The sequence below is a fragment of the Mercenaria mercenaria genome, chromosome 4 (genome assembly GCF_021730395.1).
Source record: "Mercenaria mercenaria strain notata chromosome 4, MADL_Memer_1, whole genome shotgun sequence".
In the NCBI taxonomy this organism is placed as follows: domain Eukaryota; kingdom Metazoa; phylum Mollusca; class Bivalvia; order Venerida; family Veneridae; genus Mercenaria; species Mercenaria mercenaria.
Window position 1 is genome coordinate 1,369,475 of NC_069364.1, and position 21,708 is coordinate 1,391,182.

At 35.4% G+C, this 21,708-nt stretch overlaps 1 protein-coding gene across 1 annotated transcript; it reads right to left on the reverse strand.

Moving 5' to 3' along the window:
• Positions 1-127: 127 nt before the first annotated feature.
• Positions 128-21,642, reverse strand: LOC123550797 (ribosome-binding protein 1-like). The gene is made up of 12 exons (XM_053540006.1): positions 21,566-21,642; positions 17,854-17,980; positions 17,165-17,228; positions 16,510-16,773; positions 15,841-16,028; positions 14,646-14,781; positions 13,108-13,215; positions 10,099-10,196; positions 8,593-8,760; positions 1,354-1,420; positions 504-617; positions 128-160 (listed from the first exon to the last, which is right to left on the reverse strand). Exons 1-12 carry the CDS (start codon positions 21,615-21,617, stop codon positions 128-130), a joined length of 1,419 nt encoding a protein of 472 aa, XP_053395981.1. The 5' UTR covers positions 21,618-21,642.
• Positions 21,643-21,708: the final 66 nt, after the last annotated feature.

Below are 21,708 nucleotides of genomic sequence, written 5' to 3' on the forward strand. Positions count from 1 at the left end.
TTAGGTTTCTTACTGGAATTAATTGCATATTTCAATAGACCATTAAACAGTTTCTTATTGCAAAATATTCGCTGTTATTTATTTACAGTTACAGAAATTTGTTTAAATACAGTACCTGCGGGGCAACTCATGTTTCCAGCTGATTGGGTTGGGCATTTATCTGTAACATAGCAAACAATATTTTTTCAACTGTATATATTTCAATGTAAGAGTCTTTATTATTGACGTCCAAAGTTGTTTTCTAATCCTCAAACAACATTTTATGTTACTATTTTGTCAAAATTACCTGGGAATACCGTTATCAGGTTTGTAGCCAGTCATTGGACAGTGAAATAATATCAAGATATGGATTGGCTTATTGATTTTACTATTTGAATATAACCGTTTTTAATTTTTTATTAGTCTATGCAATTGAATAAAAAAGAAAGGATCAAAGAGCTAATATAATTATACAAACTAAGAACTATACAAACATAATTTGAAAATCGTGAAAAAAGTCTTACCAATCTCGCATTTTGTTCCATTGTAACGTGAGAAACATTCACAGTCAAACCCATTAACCTTATCTTTACAGAGCCCATGTCCATTGCATGCATTGGCATGACAGTCGTCAATGTCTGTTGGATAAAACATTGAAATTGCAAATATTAGTATTGTGTTATAAAGCAAAATTACACTGACTACGGTACTTACTACTAAGGGCTTTGCTTATATCATTGAAATGAACATGTATATGTAAGTACATAATGCATATAAACACGAGGACGAAAACAAGGAATTGCACTTAACAGTCAGAACAACTGGGCATTCTTGACCATTATGTTGTGCGCAGAATACAAGCTTAATTCTCCCACGTAGGATATCAGGGGTTTTACATGATCCAGCAGTTTCATGAAAGATTTCCTAACGTTATATACAAGAAATTCCTTTGTAAACATGAGAAACAAACAAGAAAATAATATCAGACTAGGTTTTCATGTGTGCAGATTACAGCACGTCCAAAACATTGTAAACAACCAGATAAAGTAATATCAGACTTGGTCTGCACGAGCAAAGATAACAGAACGTTGGAAGCATAGTAAACAAGCAATCTCTCAGGTTGCATCAGTAAAAGTAATAACACGTTAAAAGCATAGCTAATTACAAGCACAGCAAACGACCACTCAAACTAATATCAGAATCGGTTTTCTTGAGTACAGATAACATCAGGTTGCTTTGTTGTTTCTGAAGGATGGTCTCAAAAGTTTTATTTACAAAATTAGCCGCAGTTGTACACGATATAACTTTCAACAGCACTATTAGTGTCAAAAGCTGAGGCTAAAATGCAGCATTTTCTGTGGCAAAAGATCTTACAGTAAGTAACAATCTTTCAATCTCTTCCATCAGTATATATATATACCTATTTAAGGCAAGGCTTATTCTATAACATTCAACATCTAATTTATGAATGGTTATATTCTGTACGAATTTTCTAAAACTTTCTATTCACGCTTTTCTTGAAAACTAAAGTAATGCTTATCAAAAGTTCAGAATAATATTTTTACAAATTGTCACAAAGAAACATATTAGTACATGAATTTTACCACTTTCAAAACCTATAGAAAACATACATAACATAAACCAGACACGTTGATGAGGAAGACTTTTGAAAAATAAAAATTCAACCATTATCATTATATGTTGCACAAATCCTTAACCCCCTCAGTCATACGTATATGTTCAAATACAGTATGTTCTTTTTGCCCAGTTTTCCTAGTAGAAACTACTAGGACTCCAGCTTACTTGTGAACCAATTAACCTTATCACTATAGCAGTCAACTTCCTGATCCCCTGTAGAGTTACGGGGCTACAGGCTATCACAACAGCGATATATTGTGATGTATTTGTATCTGGGTACTTTTGATCTGTACATGTATTGTTACACAAAAAGAAGATGTTGTTTATAATCCAACAAATGCAAATTCATTTTTTTTAAAAGTGGTTGTTTATAGTTTCAAAATTGTGGCAAATGAATACTTCAAGTAAAATTATCATATATCTCATGCATTTTGTAGTTTCTAACTAAGCACTGAGTTTGATATTCTATATCATCTGAAAATATTTTTTTTTAAATTTACATGAATTTCCATATTCTGTTTCCAAATTAAACAGCATGATCAAGATCATGAATCTAAAGCATAATGTGGATTTTTTAATAGAAATAAACATTCATGTTATAATGTGACAAAACAGTCATTTTTTGCCAAAGTCTGGACCCCGTTCCCTTTGAGAAAGCCAATCTTATTTTATCAGTGTTTCAGATTTATGAATTAAAAAAAGTATTAAAGGCACTGACTTTCAGAATTTGTCTAAAATAATCAATCTTTAAAATTGAGGTTTGGTGATATTATGAACATTAATTCTGGTTTCGGAAATAGCTTGAAAATGCCAAATCAAGAAAATAAATAGACCAGCACGAATCGTGAATCGAACACGGGCAATAAATATTTTCTTGCAGTCTTGACCCTTACACCATAGACTGGAATATATACTTAACGGGTAGTAAAATATAAAGTTTTATAATTAAGACAGTTTACCTAAGATACCCCATATCAAACGCTTTTCAATTTTGAATGAAAACAATCAATAAAAACAACTAATTCTTATGTGTCTCCATAATTTATGATCTGTCAATAATTAAGTTTCAAAGCCTTTTTAAGAAATATACAGAAGTAATTTCCTGATATTTAGAAAAAACCTCTTCTATTCTTTTGTTGTCGTATAATTGGGGTTAGTGCCTTTAAAATGATTTCTTAGCTTATCCGAACCCAATGGGTCAGGCGGAGTTATTAGTTTAGATGGATTGTCCCGAGCTCATGGCCTGTAGTCCATCGTCCAGAAGTTTTATAAACATCTTTTTTGAAACTAGGCAGGAATTACACTAAACTTCGTCTACAGCACTCTTGCAAGTTCATTTTTCAAGAGAATTGGAGAAACATGATGTACTGCATTTCTTACTGAGCAATTAACTAGGGAAAGTATGGAATTGCTAAAAATACAGTTTTATGATTACTCAAAACGTTCATAGTAATTATATACCATATGAAGATAGGTATTTTATAAGGACCAAAGGTGAAGTTCAAGAGAAGCAGGCTGTTCAATAGTTCTGACTTCTTGCAAATGAAGTTGGATGCACCATAAAACTTTATACAGACTGGAAAGCAAATGTGTATCATTGTTTATAAATGAATTATAAACACATGTTGTCTCAATAAACAGCTTTAATTTTATCAACTAATGTCCATTAAATGGTCATAAATTTACATGCGTGGATTAGGGAAAATCAGAGAAATTCTCTGAAATCTGGGCAAAAAGTAACTAAATACAGATGAAACGTACATGTTTATTATGTAAAAGACTCAATGACTTACTTATGTCGCACGTATCTCCAGTAAATCCCGGTTTGCAATAGCACAATACACCGGCCAAATCGACACACATAACTGTATGTTCTTGAACACATGGATCTGGAGTACATTTATCTTCCTCTGAAAATTCAAACGATGACGTATACTGAATCACATGCTACTTGGATTATATACTTTCTAATGAAATATTGAGACATACTGACGGTGAAATATTATGCATATTTTCAATGTATTAATATTTCACTGCAGTAAAACATATATTTCTGTCTTGATTTTCACATCTATATCATTTGTAGGGATAAAGTAGAAGCATGCCGCTGCATAAAAATTCCATCTGAAGCTCGGCTGGACTTTTAATCGTTTTCGAGTTTATCTGACAAGTCTAGTCGTAATTGTATATGCCAATTTAAAGGAAAGCGACATCACACATCACTTTCTTGGCATTAAACTGAATGTGAATCTGTCACTGATATGACCTGCCAACACACTACTAATCTGATTGAACCCTTCTTGACCTAATCACTGGAAGAATCTTCATTTAAACTTGATTTCTTTAGTCCAATGTTCAATGATAATTTATGATTTGAACTGACCGGAAAAAGCAACAGTTTTAGTCCATGCTTGTGTATCTTGAAGATACTTTGGTCCAGTTAAATCGCGACAAATGTGAGGCACTGCTTTTATTTTTTGGTGAAGTTGAAATTAATATGTCATCTCATCAAATAGGTTCTCTCATTATAGCAAAAAAATGATAATGGACGCAGAGCAGCTTCGCGTGCTTTCAAGACGATTGCTATGAATCTGTACTAGTATTTTGTCCCTATTCAACTTGAAGTTTATAACCTTCAAAGACGAGTAGTTCTAGATAACTATATGACAGCAAACTGGCTGTTTCTTTATGGCAGTAGACTTTGTGTAATATGGGATGGAACGTATTAATTCATACAATTGTGGTGACAATGAGTTTGGTAGAAAACAAACTCGGTCAGAAGCACATGCCTCTGTTAAAATCATGTCTTGCCAGATAGTTATGTATTGGAATTTGTTGGTCCTTACCTTGCCGAGGGCAAGAACAATGATGCAGGTAAAAGGGGCACATTTTATCCTTGCAGGGTGACCTCATTGAAAAGTTTCAGGAAGGAGATAGTAAATCGAGGTTTCCGTGATGTGCTTAATGTATTTGAAGATTATGGTTTGGAACCAAAGATGACCTCCTTCCTGCTGGGATGACAAAGCATTCTATTGAAGAAGCAAATCTATCTCGGCTTGTGACAAAAGCAAGGTTGGCAGTAGAGGCATATCATCGGCGAATGAATGAGTGGCTGTTATTCGATCATGTCATCCACCATGATTTGGATCACATTCTCGGACCCTTAAACAGATTTTCTGACATCCACTACAAATGCTTTTCGTCCACCGCTAATACAAACCAATAATCAGGATGTGGCCCTTGTTAATGATATGCTTCGTAACGCGGAGTTGACCCGCAGTCAACTATTTAGCAGAATTGAAAATGGCCATCTCTCAAGTCGTGGCAGGTGGACATACAGATGCCATTCGAGCTAAATCCGCAACGACTCCAGTCTTTAACATTTAGTAGTTATCATTTAAAACAAGCCAATGTCACACCCGTGGAGGAAGGTGATTATGATATAAATATATCTGCCCTTGCATCAGGCCTGATTATGTCATTAATCCAGTCCAGGCTTATCAATGCCAAGCGTTATTTCTGTCGGATAGATTTACAGTCAGGTTCAGATTATTGCTTGGTATCGTCAACGTAAAGCTGGGCAAAAAATCGTTGGCTGCTGTGCACATACTCCCCTTTTTGTGATGTTTTTGCCTAGTCCCCCCACGGCATTTTCAGTTCAATTTTACAAAAAAAAAATCCTGAAGTTATAAATGCGTGTGACATTAAGTATGTGTCTAAAAGAAATTGATATAAACGCACAGAAAAATAAATAAAACAATACAGAAATAATATATATAAAAATAGTAATAATAATAAAAAAAAACTTCATCACTGGTGGCGTAGGCGGCGTGAGGAGGGCATGCATGCAGTAAGTTGTCTGGTGTGTTGCTAGTATTTTACAGCACACATTTTTCAATCTACTCCAACACACAACTTGGATAAGTCCAATTCAACGAAACTTCAACCCAAAGAATAATAATGATTTCTTAGTGTTTGTTTGTCTTACTCCTATACATGTATAACATAAATATTTGCACGCTTTGCAAACATTTGTATGCTATTTGAGTTACAAACAGATGCAAAATCGTGCGACAATCAAATTATCTAAAATGAATATAAAATATATATACACAGACCGCGGAACAAACACTTGTTCCTCAGTTCTTCCTGTTTAATACACAGATAGCGGAACTAACATTTGCTTTGCAGTATTTCAACTAAAGTTTCCTAAATGCAAATAAAATGTCATATAGTCATGTAAGTCATGTATCCTTGTCTTCAGTAAAATGAAACACTCTATTATGAATATTCTTTCCTTGATATTTCGATTGTCGAAGTACATATTCGAATGTCGCCATTTTGTGTATCAATAAAATGACATCGCATTGCAGGCGCAGTTTCTCGCAGCTCCAATAGACCAAAGGCTGTCATCTTTTCATAATTACTTGAAAATTTCGCAGAAAGGGATTGGATTAAACACGTTTCTATCGTGAAACAACATTTTCAGAATCTCTTGGACTATGTTGTTGCTCACGCCCTACATGTCCCTACACCAACATACTCATCGTGTTTCTTCAGATGTTGTTGGATGAAAAGAAAACGTCAAAGGGATTACTCTATTTGTTTTAAAGCTCACACATGGAAAATTTAAACCTCTATGTAAGTAAAAAATATGTAATGAAAATTAATCTGGTATAATAATAATAATAATAAAATTTTAATATTACTAATTTAAAGTATATTTGAAAATGAAAGATGTAAACATTGTTTTTGTACATTAATGTTGTGAACTTACTAAATTGGCATCTTTCTCCCGATAATCCAGGCAAACAACGACAAGTGAATCCTCCTGTATCGGTATCCATTACACAGGTACCTGAATTCTGGCATGGATCAAATCTACACGGATCTATAAGGCAAAAAGTATATAGATACATAATCAACGTGGGACATATCCTCACTAAATAACTTCATATAAGCGCACACACAGGCAAACATGTTCTTGTTGTTGCTAAGGAGGAAAAGTAAAGGTTGTTGCTTTATAGATGCTAATTTACTAGGAATATTATGAAACGAGGGAGAGATTTATTTATTTCATTTTGTTGGGTTTAACGTCGCACCGACACAATTAGGTCATATTGTGACTTTTCAGTTTTGATGGTGGAGGTAGAACCACCGACCTTCCGTAAGCCAGCTGGATTTCTTCCTCACATGAAGAATTCAACGCCCCGAGTGAGGCTCGAACCCACATCGATGAAAGGCAAGTAAATTTTAAGTCAGCGGCCTTAACCACTCGGCCAGGGAGCCTCCCACGAGGGAGAGATATTTGTTGACTACGTCGTGCAATTTTTATTACACACTGTTATTTTTGAAAATCAAGAACAACAGTTTGTATATATTTAAGAATTTTAATTGAGTCATAAATAAAACCAGTTTCAACAAAGTTCAGGAAAATATACTTGAGAAGGTTTAAACTCACAGAAAAAGGATCAATAAACAACGATTTTAACCGCCTTTTTGTTTTCAAAATGAAGGGTACCCTGCTCACGTCACAACTGCAATGGTAGGCAAAATATTGCAGACAACGGCGCCCGCTTGCAGCGTGTGTGTATAACTTGTGTTCAGATTGTGTTGCATGTTTTTTGATACGCAAGATCAAAAGAAAAAATGATTTAAAGATTTGAAGCAAAGGATGGGTCCATCGCATTTCATTTGATGAAATTATAGCGTGATAGATTTCTTGAACGATTTTTTGTTGGGTTTCAGTACTGGGTTTGTTTCAGCATACAAACATGTCTGACGCTGAAATTATTAGATCGAATGCGAGTTGTCTTTTAAAGTTGAATTCGATACAAGAAACATTAATACACAGTTGTTTTTTTTTGTTTTTTTTTTCATTACATATTTTTCACTTACCTAGAGGTTCAATTTTGCACTGTATGCAAATTATCTCACTTTCACCTCTGTAAAATAATTTAATAAATCCGATATACAAGTGAAATACATTGTATTTTCAAACATAATTCTCCAAACGCAATTACTGCTTTTTAAACCAATTAATAATGTGTTTTGCGTGTATGTCGCAATAACTTATTTATGGATCATAAAACATTCCATTAACAATGGTTAGGAATAAGAGCCAACAGTCAATAAAATTATCTCCAAAGATATCTCATATCCAGAATTATATTGAGTCCCTTCCTCATAGGGTTTTCCATAAATCGAATAAGGCCCTCCAAACAAACTGAGGCCTCTAAAAAGAAGTCAAACAAATATGCAGGGAGATATAATGATTTTGTTTTGTCCGTCCTTCCATCTGCATGTCTCTTCGTCTGTCACAAAAGTTTTGTGGACGTCGTCTCTACTAAGATAACTGGCGAGCTTTCATATTTTTTATATAAATTTGGATCTAAAGAAGATATTTGAGTAATTCAAAAGACGCCAGCAAAAGATAGGTGCTGTGTTATATTTTTGGTACTTCAAGATCATAGGGAATATTCAATTCTTCTATAATAGAATTCCGCATTTTTTTATATAAAATTTCGCTTAGGCAGGCACTATGGAGTGAGGTTTCAAGCACATTTCAATACCTCTCATGAACAAACTATCAAAAATAAAAGGTAAGGGTAGATTTCACAGAAGCGCAGACCACAAATAGGATCAAATAGGATCATCTCACATGTTTTATTAAAAGATCTGTTAAATGTACACTATTTCTTCCACCTTCTACAACGTCATTTCTTGAAAGTAAATGATGTTCTTTGATATTCAGTTAACTTTTTGCCCTGTTGTTAACTTTTTTTTGGAATTCAAGGAGGACTGTTTCCGGATAATACCACAGACACAGTCCGTAGGCCATTGCCGAATGCGTTTTCAATAGCCAGTGTATTTCTTTTATATGCTTTGTAGCTTGAAACTGTGTCCCAAAACTCACAGTTTTAAGGGGAAGAAGAAATACATATACATTGTAAACAATATACTAATCTAACATACCCATTTTTATCTATTGCCACGAAGCAGATTTTTTCCTTCCCGTGCATGAAATGCTCAAATGAAAGATCCGCTTGGTACATTGTTTCACCTTTATGTGTCACGCTCCGTACTGGACCAAACTCAAAGTTATCTAAGAAGCTGACAGTCACGTGTACGTCTACAACTTCGCTATAAACCGTTAATAAGTACGTTATCAAACAATCATTCATTTAAAAGCAAGTAGTAGTGTTTCTTTACTTCATGATGTACATTTATTATGCGCTAAATCTATTGTCTAAACGTCTACATGTTGACGTCCGTTAGGCGCGTCGACGGTATTTGCTTGTTTAATTGTTTAAGACAAAAATAATTTTCTTGTTGTCAGGCCACACCACACTGATTACCGTTTCGTCGGATTTCCTGTATCAATTTGATAGGAAATTAAATAATATACATACATTTTTTGGCCGCCCGCTCCTGGCGTATCTTTATGCGCTGGGTCGAAATCATTAGGAACGAAAAAAAAGGAAATTACGAAGTCTAAACGCACCTTGCTTGTAATTTGTTGGAACATCGGAAGAACATGTTCTCTGACACAGCCACCCACTACATAGTCTCCCTCCTTCGAAGACGAAGTACCTACCCCGGTAGTATCAGTTTATTCGATTAAATGTTTGTAATATTCGATTGCTTTAAAAATCGGGCAAAACAAAATGGCAGCCCCTATCGAGATGACAAAACGCAAATATTTCCAACAACACCTGTTGAAATTTCCCCGAGCTGCAGTTTTAAAGAGTAACATCAGGTCCTCTAGACATTTGCTTACATGTCGCTCAAAAGTTTCAACATTTGTTTTTTAATATTTTGTATCGTCAAACCCTCAGAGAGCTGGATTTTCATTTGATTTCTGGCGGTAAAACCCAGCCTGCTAACTTAGCACTGAATAGTGCCACCTAAGATTTAAGCAGGTTCAGTTGAGTGCTGTGTGAACTGCATTTGTAATGGATATATTTTTGTCTAGTACTCCAACGGTTAAGAGGTCAAATGTCAACGAGCAGAGATAATTGTTAAGTGATCTATATGACAATTCAGAATGATAATTACGCAGATTTATTTCTTACTTTTATTGTATGTATCACAAATTAAACATTCAGTACTCCAAAGACAATGCTGTATGAATGTTACCTCCACAAATTTGTCTTTCCGGCCTATGAACAGAAACACACTTGATCTGATGTCAAATATGACACAATGACATTAAGTGATTTTTTTTCATCGCTTTTCGCTCGCTTCAATAAATGATTTGAAAAACAAAATGTTTTCGCTCGCTCGTCCCAAATATTTTTGAAAAAAGAAAATCCGAAGAACAAGACATCAATTTGGTGTGTCCTTACCTGAAAACAATATTCACCTGAAGCATCTTGTTAACGCGATACAAGTTTGACAGTTTTCACTTTACATAATCATACATTTAATAACGAAAGTAAAACATAAATTGTCATGTCAAGAATATTAAATTTTACTTACATCGTTGATTTAACATACAATGCTATAACACATGTCGAATATATTTTGCAGTCTACAGTCTGATCTAGTGACGGGATGTCAACAAAGTATGGCTTCCCCTAAAACAGAAAAAAATAATATTAAAAGTGATCTTTGTTTAAAATTTAATAATTCTTTGTCCCATACTGGTTGAAAAATTAAATTCTACTGCAAGTCCAGCTCCTTCTTGTGCCATCAATCAACGGATTTTGATATAGCCTGGCAAAAATGATTCAATAATAAAACAAAATTTCAAACATGTCAAGGTCAAAGGTTTTTGGACGAAGAAAACTTCTTTTACAGCTTTTGACATTTTGTATCACCCATTTTAAACAAAATCATATTTAAACCACATTTATTTTAGAGAACTTTAGAAAGAAAATTCTCAGACTATAATTGACTTAACTAGTGTTGTATATTTTCTGGTTTCTTTGGGATCATGGAGTCCATTCAATACATGTGTAATACATGACAGACTCAATTAAAACGAGTCTGCTATTATTTTGCTTGGTTGCATTCTATTCCTCCAAAGGATCTTTTTACATATTTTATTTACAAACCGTTAAACGGCTTGAATTGCTACCCTTAATAATTGGATGATTTAAAGTAATGTTCACGACATTCTAAGAATGAGTTATAATTCGCAAGTTTTTCGTGACGCTTTATTTGTTTGAGTGGTGCAATTCACACAGAAGGAGTGGACGAATGACACATTCCGGTCGGCGAAGCCTTTTGACTGCCACACAGTTATCTGAGAGTCAGATCTTCCAATCAGTTGTAGGAATTTTTTGTATACCGTATTAAGAAATTATTGAATGAATAAAGGAAACACTTTCTTTGTTGTACTTACAAATAAAGAGCATGAACTTAATTAAGAAAATAGTTTAGACAAGGGCGTGGCCTGAGTGAAATTAGAGAGTTTGAGATTTCAACCTTCGCCTTCGCCTTCAACGTCTCTCATATATATTTGGGGTAAAACGTCACCGACATGCGCGTATTTTATTTATATCAGACGTTGCTACTGAAGTTTTCCATGTAATATCAAGTAAGCCTAAGACTTCTCTTTATTACTATGTGAAATAAAAAGCATAGTTTCAAGATTTTTGCTTATTAAGTTACTCGATTATCCACATGTATAATTAGACTGAATTTGATTCGAAACACTATCAATAAGTATAAGAATAATGAAGTTTTGTATGGCTAATGATTTTAACTAAATACATTGAACTGAACCTGGAAGTATGAAGTTATCAACTGATTTTGAGAAACTTTGAGATTTTGTTCAAACGTTAACTTCTACGGCATATTTGTGTCCCCAGGCGGTATTGATTATACTAGATGGGCCTTTTTTGCCGTATGAAGTGAAGTTTCGAACGTCCGAAGATGTGATATCACGAAAGTCAAAACTTCAGTCTTTTTACATCTACTCTGTCCACATACTCGGCATCAAAGACTGGAATTTGGATGGAGGCACATTGCATGGCAGTCCTTTTACTTGAAAAATGAATTTGGTGGAATATTTTATTTTCACTTCCAAATAAAATCAATCCGTTTCTGTTGGACACTTAATACGACAACTGCGTTTTAATTATAAACATAAAATGGTACTAGTAAGACGGAAAATTCTTCTGAAGTATCAGACAATTTCTGATCTATGGTATCATGATGCGGGAAGTTTCCTGTTAGCCGTATGGGATAACTCCATTCCTTACATGCACGGACCCAGAGTCTGGCAGAGGGGTATTGTGGGTAAATCTCCCCTTTTGATTCTTACATTTTACAAAGAAAATCGGTCTTGAAACTCGGTGTGACCCCCTCCCCTCCCCCTCTCCCCTCCTCCCCTGAAATGGGTGACCCCTCTTTAAAGTTGGTGTCCCTCTAACCAAAATTTCTGGATCTGCACATGCTTTACTTATGAAATACCGGTAGTATATTCAAACAAATACGTGTATATGCCCACATGTTATTTTTTGCGACAATTTTCGTCTCCACCTAACATTTCTTGACTGTTTCGCCAGACAACTGGTGACTTGGCACGATTATATTGTGTTGTCTAAGAGTTGGCACTATACGGACTCATGCAGAGTGTCATGATGCCAAAACGTAAAATATCATGAGAGAATCTTACATTTGTTTCCAATCGCTTGTTTAATGAATTCATAAATTGTGTATATTGGCTCATGTTATCAACATAATGAAAAATATGGCCTCTAGAGAGGTCACAAGGTTTTTCTATTATTTGACCTACTGGCCTAGTTTTTGATGGCATGTGACCCACTTTCAAACCTGACCTAGATATCATCAAGGTGAACATTCTGACCAACTTTCATGAAGATCTCATGAAATATATGGCCTCTAGAGAGGTCACAAGGTTTTTCTATTTTTAGACCTACTGACCTAGTTTTTGACCGCAGTTGACCCAGTTTCGAACTTGACCTAGATATCATCAAGATGAATACTCAGACCAACTTTCATACAGATCCCTTGAAAAATATGGCCTTTAGAGAGGTCAAGGTTTTTCTATTATTTGACCAACTGACCTAGTTTTTGTTGGCCGGTGACCCAGTTTCGAACTTGACCTAGATATCATCAAGGTGAACGTTCTGACCAATTTTCATGAAGATCTTGTGAAATATTTGGCCACTAGAGAGGTCACAAGGTTTTTCTATTTTTAGACCTACTGACCTAGTTTTTAAAGGCACGTGACCCAGTTTCGAACTTGACCTAGATATCATCAAGATGAACATTCTGACCAACTTTCATAAAGATTCCATGAAAAATGTGACCTCTAGAGTGGTCACAAGCAAAAGTTTATGGACGCACGCACTGACGCACGGACGGACGACGGACATCGCGCGATCACAAAAGCTCACCTTGTCACTTTGTGACAGGTGAGCTAAAAATGGATTTTGTCAATACTTCGGGTTTTCTCTTGGTCTTACATTTTAACTAAATGAGAAAACTTTAGGTCTACAACACCTTAAGCCATACCTTACTCAGTTCTAACTCCTGAAGTTTCAAAATCTCATTCATTGAATTCAACCTGATGTTCAACAGCTGTATGGTAGAGTTCATGTTTTCTCTCTCAGATTCATATGTCTGAAAGAACAAAATAACAGAACTGTTTAATTCATAAATCATAATTCCAAATGAACAAATACTTACCATTCTTTTGTCTCCACAAATTTATATCACCCAAAATAGCTGTTTCAGTCAAAACCACAAAATTTCATGCCCACAAATTAAAATATGACTTTATATAATTATAATTTCATAATCAAATTACTTTTAGGTACTTGAATGCTACACTGCACTTAAAATCACTGAGAATTAGAAACTTTAATGTACTTTGACAGGTACTGTTCAAAGTGTAAAAGCCTGAATATTTGTGACAGGGTTTGAGGCGTTTGAATGAACCCATGAAATTAAATAACAAGTAAAGTTACCAATTTATATTTAAAATTTGAAATCCGCAAATCAATTTGCCCACAAAACAGCTATTTTGGCCCAAGCCACATAAATTCATGAACATGAAATTAAATAACTTCACAGTATTGGTCTGCAAGAAATATTCTTCACTATCACCCTTTTTCTTTCACAGGGTAGATGACAATTAACATTCATAATTTCACATGCAGAACCTACTTCAGTAGTCTGAAATGTCTCTATGTAGGCAGTTGTAAAATAAATTTACATGAATATTTTCAGCAGTTATTTCCACGCATTTGTCCATCTCGCTGTTAAACTCTTACTGAATAGCTTGCTGGTCAATAGTCAAAACTATTGCCTACAGTCCAAAAGACCAAAAGCCAATAGTTTTGACTATTGACAGGCAATCCATCCATGTGTTTTATTACAGGACATAAGAAATAAATTTTCATATTCATTTTTTCAAGTTCTGATTTTTGCCAATCAAAATTTAGTGCTGAACTACAGGCTAGTCAATAGCGACTTCCCTATCAGTTTTCATGATCCTAGACCCAAGCGTTTTCAAGTTATCATCCGGAAACTGTTTAACTGTTTCGTGTCATTGTGACCTTGACCTTTGACCTACTGCTTCAAAGTCAAACTTGACCTGTATTTCATGATGTTACACCTGTGTACCAAAATTTATGATCCTAGGCCCAAGCATTCTTAAGATATCATCCGGAAACTGTTTACCTGTTCAGGGTCACTGTGACCTTGACCTTTGACCGACTGACCCCAAAGTCGAACTTGACCTGTATTTTATCATGTTTCACTTGTGTACAAAAAATTATGATCCTAGGTCCAAGCATTCTCAAGTTGTCATCCGGAAATCGTTTAACTGTTTCGAGTAACTGTGACTTTGACCTACTGACCCCAAAGTCAAACTTGACCTGTATTTTCTGAGGTTACACCTGTGTACAAAAACTTATTTAAATAGGTCAAGCCTTTCATGAGTTATCATCCGGAAACCATGAAAACCAACGGACCGACAGACAAGCTCACTCCTATATACCCCCCAAACTTCGTTTTGTGGGAGTATAATAATGTCTTCAAAAAGCTACCTTTAATTTAGCTACCATGGATTCCATCTCTTTCCTAGCTATATCTTTGGGCTTTGGCAGGTTCTCTGTCTCGCCAATGTACTTCTTTAATTGACCAATCTGTTTCACCTGCTTCTCCATAGTAACTTCTTTAGATCTGAAAGTCAAATGAATTCTTTTTTGAACTTACATTTTGTAAAACGGGTCCTTTTTTCAGCAAACAGATGGTTCTGTTTGCTTTTGCACATTTTTCTTCTCATGAAATGAGCCACACCATGAGAAAACGAACATAGTGGCTTTGCGACAGCATGGATCCAGACCAGCCTGCACATGCGTGCAGTCTGGTCAGGATCCATGCTCTTCACTTTCAAAGCCTATTGCAATTAGGGAAACCGTAAGCGAACAGTGTGGATCTTGACCAAACTGCGTGGATGCGCAGGCTGGTCTGGATCCATGCTGTCGCAAAGCCACTATGTTCGTTTTCTCATGGTGCGGCTCAAATTATAGAAAACAAGGAGCTGCGTTCAATAAATGCTTGAAGCCCCCAATGGCATCCTTGTCGATAGATTTTGCACCTAAGTCCAGCACCTAAGGCCAAAACGAGGTCAAGGTCAAACTGAGGTCAGGTGATGTTTGAAGATGAGGAATGGTCACAGTTTACATCTGTATTAGTATCAATTCATTCTTGTAAGGGGTATTGATGCTAGACGAAACGGTCCCATTTGGTTAACCAAGAGATGGCCCATATAAAGCAACCTAAGTCCAAAATGAGGTCATGGTCAAGGTCAAACTGAGGTCAGGAGATGTCTGAAGATGAGGAATGGTCACAGGTTACATCTGCATTAGTATCAAGTCATTCTAGTAAGGGGTATTGATGCTAGACGGAACGGTCCCATTTGGTTAACCTCGTACGGACGGATGGACAGGACAATCACTATATGCCTCCCGCATCAGTAGATGCTGGGGGCATAAAAAAGCAAATTACATGTTTCAGTGACAATTTACATAGTCTAAAAATTTAATTTGAGATGAAATAAAACTTTTGTCTGTTATGTTGAGTTTAATATCAAGCTACGGTCCTATAGCTATAAAGTTCCATAAATCTTTAAATCTTATGATAAAAACAGATGGAAAAGCTGTCCAAACATTTTAGAACACAATAAAGAAATAAGATGAAACATCTACCTCAAAGTAACTATTATCAAGTGATACTTACTTTAATTCTTGCATCAACTTTTCCACTTGCTCATCACTGTTACGTTTGAAGTTTTCATACGTTGTTTCTAAGTCACTGATCCTCTCTGATGACCGGGTTTTGATATTTTCCAGTTCCTCCTGAAGTTTGTCTATGGTTCCTCTCAGGTTATCTGCCTCCCTGTGATGTTCCCGACTTAACCTATCCATCTAAAAGTAGAAGAATAAGAAATAAACATGAAATTTATTATAGTATATTCCGCTATTTCTTCAATTTCATGATGTGCTAAAGTAACAGAACACAGGAAATAAACTGCTAAAATCATTTTAAATCACTTTAAACATATGTCTCATAGTAAACAGTTCAGTACTTTAAAATACACAGCCTCAGAAAACTATAGTTCTTGAGAATCAAATGTTTTAAAACCCAAAGAGAATCCCAGCTATCTGTAAATCAGCCTGTGCTTTATGATAATTTTTTTTAGAACAAACAAAAAGCAGGCAATAACTAATAGTATACACAAATTAAAACTTGAAAATGACCATTTCAGAAAGTTGAAAGGACCTATGGGTCTGCAGATTACTGGTAATTTTTTGTTTACAAATCATGCTCTGGACAGGAATCTACACATTAGTGAAAAAATTATCTGCAATAATAAAGGAAATCTCAGACCATGAGTTGGTCACTGACCTGACTTTCATATCGGTCTTCTGCAGCTTTCAATTCTACTTCAAGGGAGGTAACTTGATGAGTATATTCTCTCTCTTTCAGAGTTAACTGCCTTTCCATTTCTGTCATTTCTTCTCTATGCTGGCATTTCAAAGATCTCAGTTCATTCTTTAATTCTGTAATTTCACACGCCTGTTTGTTGATCAGTTCATCAATATATTTGAAATCCTCCTTTTTTGAAGAGTATTTGCAGATTTCAGGTGGAGGGGCTCTCTGAGCTGGTTCCTGAAAACATTGAGCATCAATAAAGTGTGAAAAAATATTTGTCACTGTTACAGTTCCTACAGTGGAAATAAATCAATGCATAATGGATAGATAATGCCTTTAACAGTTCTAACAGAACATTGATGTTTGTTTCTCAGGTGGAAATTTCATGCTTTAAAGATTTACACTAAAAGTAGAATTTAAACATTCTGTTCTGTTGCTACAACATGGCATTAACTACTAATTAATATACATGGGGCTTCATGCATAAAACAAAATACTGAATTTTCCTTCCTCCTGGCATTGTCTTTAGAAGCTATAGTGACATAACACATTATTGAAGAGTTTGAGTCTTTATCAAACACACACTGAAGGTTCATGGTGGACTGAAATGAATCTTGAAAATATATACCTGTATTACTGGTGCTGGTACTGGCTGGGCAATTGTTGGTTCTGGTGACTTGCTCTGTGCCTCTCTGAAATACATAATTTTTTCCTTGCAACACTTGCATTCATTTCACTTTCTGTTTCATCAAAGCAATTTTGTGGACAGTAAACTTGAACTTGCACAAAAATCTAAACATAATTATACTGCTTGATCAAAATAGTGCCAAAGAAGTGCTACTACTTTCAGTTTGCTAAAAAAGCAACAAACAGATTTACACTACATGATTCCCATCAGGTATAGAGATGTTTAACTGCAGAGTCAAGATTCTTTCAAAATGCTAAACGTTCGCTACTTTTAAACTTGTTTTGCTTATGTAGAATATTCCCAGTGGTATATGGGTTGTGAAACTTATACCAGTATTCTGTTTGATAAGAATATTAGCAGTTTCAGGAGCATTCAACTAAGTTCCTGAGAAACATCCTTACATGCTAAAAATCTAGCAACAACTGCAAATGTTTGCAACACTTTTGAGTTATTGGATTTGATAAAGGAAACTATTTATAATTGTTGCCTTTATCGATCTATACCACTTTTCCCAGGTTGGCAAATCTTCATATTGACCTCACTAAAAGCAGTAATTTCATAGTACATATCTGTTAGTGAAAATTTAGTACTACATAAACGAGTACTGTCTTCACTCATTCATCTCTTACTTGAGTTTGGTGTTTTCAATCTTTAGTTTGACAACTTCCTCTGTGGCTTTAGCAATTTCCTTCCAGGGATCTCCCTGTCGTGTTTTGGTTTGGAATGCTGATGGGGGTAACAGGTTCATATTCACACCTGAAAGTAATACAAAGACTTTTCTTAATTCTTTACCATTACCGTGCTAAATTTGTAAAATGGACTGGTCTATCATTCAATTTGGGCAGTATCATTAATTATACAAAGGGGTGTTCACTTAAAATTTACTGACTGAATAGCGAAAAGTGCAGACCATGAACAGCCTGCATGGACTGGCAGCTGATCTTGGTCTGCACTGGTCGCAAAGGCAGAATCACATACTGCCAGCATGCTAAAGGTTAAAAGTAAATGTAACATTGAACTGCAACTTAAGCATACAAAACAATCTGAAAGACACCTTAAAACTTACAAGTGATAATTGATCAATTTCTTCTGAAAGTAACCAAACTAAATTCAAGTTAAACACAAATTTCTTTTCACCACTTTGGGAATGGTACTGGTACTTTTTCAACTGGTAAAATTCATGTCTGTTTTTGGTAAAAAAGGAATATTTGTTTAGATATACCAAATATTACACTATAATCAAACCTGTATTAAACAGCCAGCAGACAGAGCGACACATTTGATCTGATTCGGGTTTTACAGCGCACCAACACAGTACAGTACAAACTGGACTAAAAACTTTGCTTTCACATTAAAATAAAAACATACGGCATGGAATCTAAATTTTTACACCTGCTTGAATCACAAAGTTACGGCAAAACCAAGTGTTCAGACCCTATTAGTCGCCTCTTACAATCATGCAAAGGTAAGACAGTGATTTCAATTAACAGACTATTACCTGAAGATGGAATAATAATTAAATCTGGAATGAACATGCATAGGCTGCCAGATGTTAGTCTGCCACTAAGTGATGAAATATTGTACCAGGGTTCTGCTGAGGATAAAAAATGTTGGGGACACATGTCCCCCCAGTACGAAAATTGTGGGGACATTTTCAAAATCTTGGAGACAACAACTTTTAACCGTATGTCACTGAAATAACACAGTAACATCACCAAAATTGAAGTCTTTATTTAAGTCCAACCATTGAAACTCTTTTTATCAACTCTCCTGAAATTTGGAGTCACTTTCCTTTTTGGCTTCATCCGAATTTTCTGCAACCTTTGTGGTTTGATTTTGTGACACATTTTAGTTTTGGAGACAATAAGTTTGGAATGGTAGACAGATTTTAATCAGTCAACGGGCGCACTTTAAATTTCATCTGCCAAGAGTGGGTGTAGAACAGTAAACAATATCGGGTTTGTGTGGTATATGGGGCTTCTTAATCATTGGACTGAATGTTTTTCTTATCTGCAGATACAGAAATTTAGCTTAAAATTGCTCAATGTTGATCAAGATGACATTTTTGCAGGAAACTCCTCTATTGGTTACGGAATGATTCATACTCAGTTCCCATCGTCCCATACGCACATTCATCCCTAAAATTTTTGTAACGCGACAACTGACGGTTCTAGACCAATTTTAGTGCGACATTCAAAATTTTTACGCAAGATCCTTGCGGTATCGCGGCCTCGACAGAACCCAGTTGTACGGAACATATATATCTAAGCCTTATAACAGCATTAATTTAAGCCAGGGTTAGTCCATTGGCGAGTTTCAATATGGTGGGGAAATAGGTCAATCATGGTATGGAACTTGAATATCAAAACGGGAAGAAAGTGTGTTGGCGGCCGGGTGGCTTGGTCAGTACAACATCAGAATGGTATTCCAAGGCCCAGAGTTTGAGTCCTGGTCTGGCTGCACATTTTTCTCCCCATTTTAATATTCAAATTCTATACCGTGACATAATTCCCCACCATTTTGAAATTCGTCCTCAAATTTCAGCAGGTACTTTATATATCAGCAAATACAGGCATCGGAGACTAACCAGTGTAATACCTTCACAGTCCCATGGTGGAGGCCAAATGTGCAGACAAACCAAGACTCGAACCCGGGGCCTCGGAATACTGTTCCGATGCTCTACCAGCTGAGCCACCCGGTCCCCTACACACTTTCTCCCCGTTTCAATATTCTACCTACCTTTTGTCTTCAGGGGACACTTCATAGCACTTTAACTAAAATAAGTCCATTCAAGTTCTATACCGTGACAGAGGCAATTTGTGTGGCCATATAATATTATGCCTTTGTCAAACTGAGGACGCCTTAGCTTGAAGGGATGATAAATTTGAATATTTATTAGGAAGTGGCTAGAGGCCTGGTAACTGAACCTCTAAACCCGGAGTCTAGAGGTCTGGTTATCGGACCTGAGACTAGACAACCTGTACAGGGCAGGCTAGAAGTCCGGTAATCAATATGAATACTGAAAATTGACAAAATAGAGCAGACTGTATTTTATCTTAAAACGGGAGATGATTTCAAAAGTTTGTTCTGGTAAGTCACAGGAAACAGATGTATTTATTATTATTTAATCCTGGGAAAACATGATCGCAAATTCAATTGATTAATAGCAATTTGTACGCCGTAATCAGAAGCTTTAATAAAAACATTAGATTATATACGGCTTACAAAAAAAATGCTATTAATTTTTTGTCGAATTTGTCACATTATCTGTGATCGTGTTTTCCCGGGATTAAACTACTTCTGTTTCCTGTGACTTGCAATGTATTTAAAACACCGAGAAAAATATGAAAACAATAAAATTTTGGAATCATCTCCCGTTTTCAAAGATAAATTAGTCTCCTAGCTCTTTGTAAATACCGTTCTCAGCATTCATATTGATTACCAGACCTCTAGCCTGCCCTATACGAGTAGTTTAGAGGTCCGGCGTCCGGCAGCCACTTCCTATTTATTTTTTTATTACGCCCATTTATTTATTTTCATTCATTCCATCATAGGGGGACGATGACAGGATTATGCCAATATTTGGAGACAAATTTTCTACCGATCAATTGCCATTTAAGTTATGATCAGTCACTTTTAATTTACAACAGCAAACTATAGGAGTGATCGTGTTTGTAAACAAATTCTATTTTTAGAACTGATAAGACAGTGATCGGGTGGGCAGAAAGCCGACGTCCATGTTTTTTGTAAACAGTGATGTTTTTCTAACGGTCTAAACTTTCTTAAAACACAATTACATAAATAATTTTTTGATCAATGGAAAGGTATAAAACAAGCAATTTATTGATTACTTTTATTTTATTTCGAAATAAAAAGGATTAAGTATGAACGCTTAACTTACACTGTTTTTTCTAAAGGTTGTGAGAAATCCTACGCCGCTTTAAAATTATATGTCATTTAAAACGGTTATTCATTGAAAAAGATATTTGGTACAAAATATGAAATTTAGTATTCAAACTTTTTTGAATTTTGAAAATCCATAAATGAGCAAAAAAGTTATTAAAACTTAAAAATTCTGATTCAATACGCAAACGGTGTTAAAATCATTTGTTTTGCCAACCACCAGATAAACAGATGTTAACGCGTGACGTCACGGCGATCTCTCCTATTCAAATATATTTTAAACTCTGAATCTGTCTGGTTTTCAGGCTTGGGCATGTTCTGAAAACAATTCTTTTGAGTTGAAAATTTCATGTGTTGAATGATGTGTAGCATAACCATCAGAAATTCAGTTTTCACATAAAATAAACCATTTTCTTTCAGACTGCCAAGTAATAGCACCTTTTTGTTTTGATTCAGCAAAATCTGCAGGAACACTCAAATTTTCCGCCATCTTGTTTATTCAAACTGCGGCTAGGAAAAAAAGGCAAAATATTACGGATAATTTTTCGAATTACCGAAATATTTCTCTGTGATAAATTGCA

Coding starts and splice junctions, on each gene's coding strand:
- LOC123550797 (XM_053540006.1), bottom strand. CDS start 21,617: ATGGCGGAAAATTTGAGTGTTCCTGCAGATTTTGCTGAATCAAAACAA. Junction 17,981..21,565: donor TGCTGAATCAAAACAAAAAG/GTGCTATTACTT, acceptor TATTACTTTCAG/GTGTGAATATGAACCTGTTA. Junction 14,782..15,840: donor AAGTTGATGCAAGAATTAAA/GTAAGTATCACT, acceptor TTTGACTTTCAG/ATCTAAAGAAGTTACTATGG.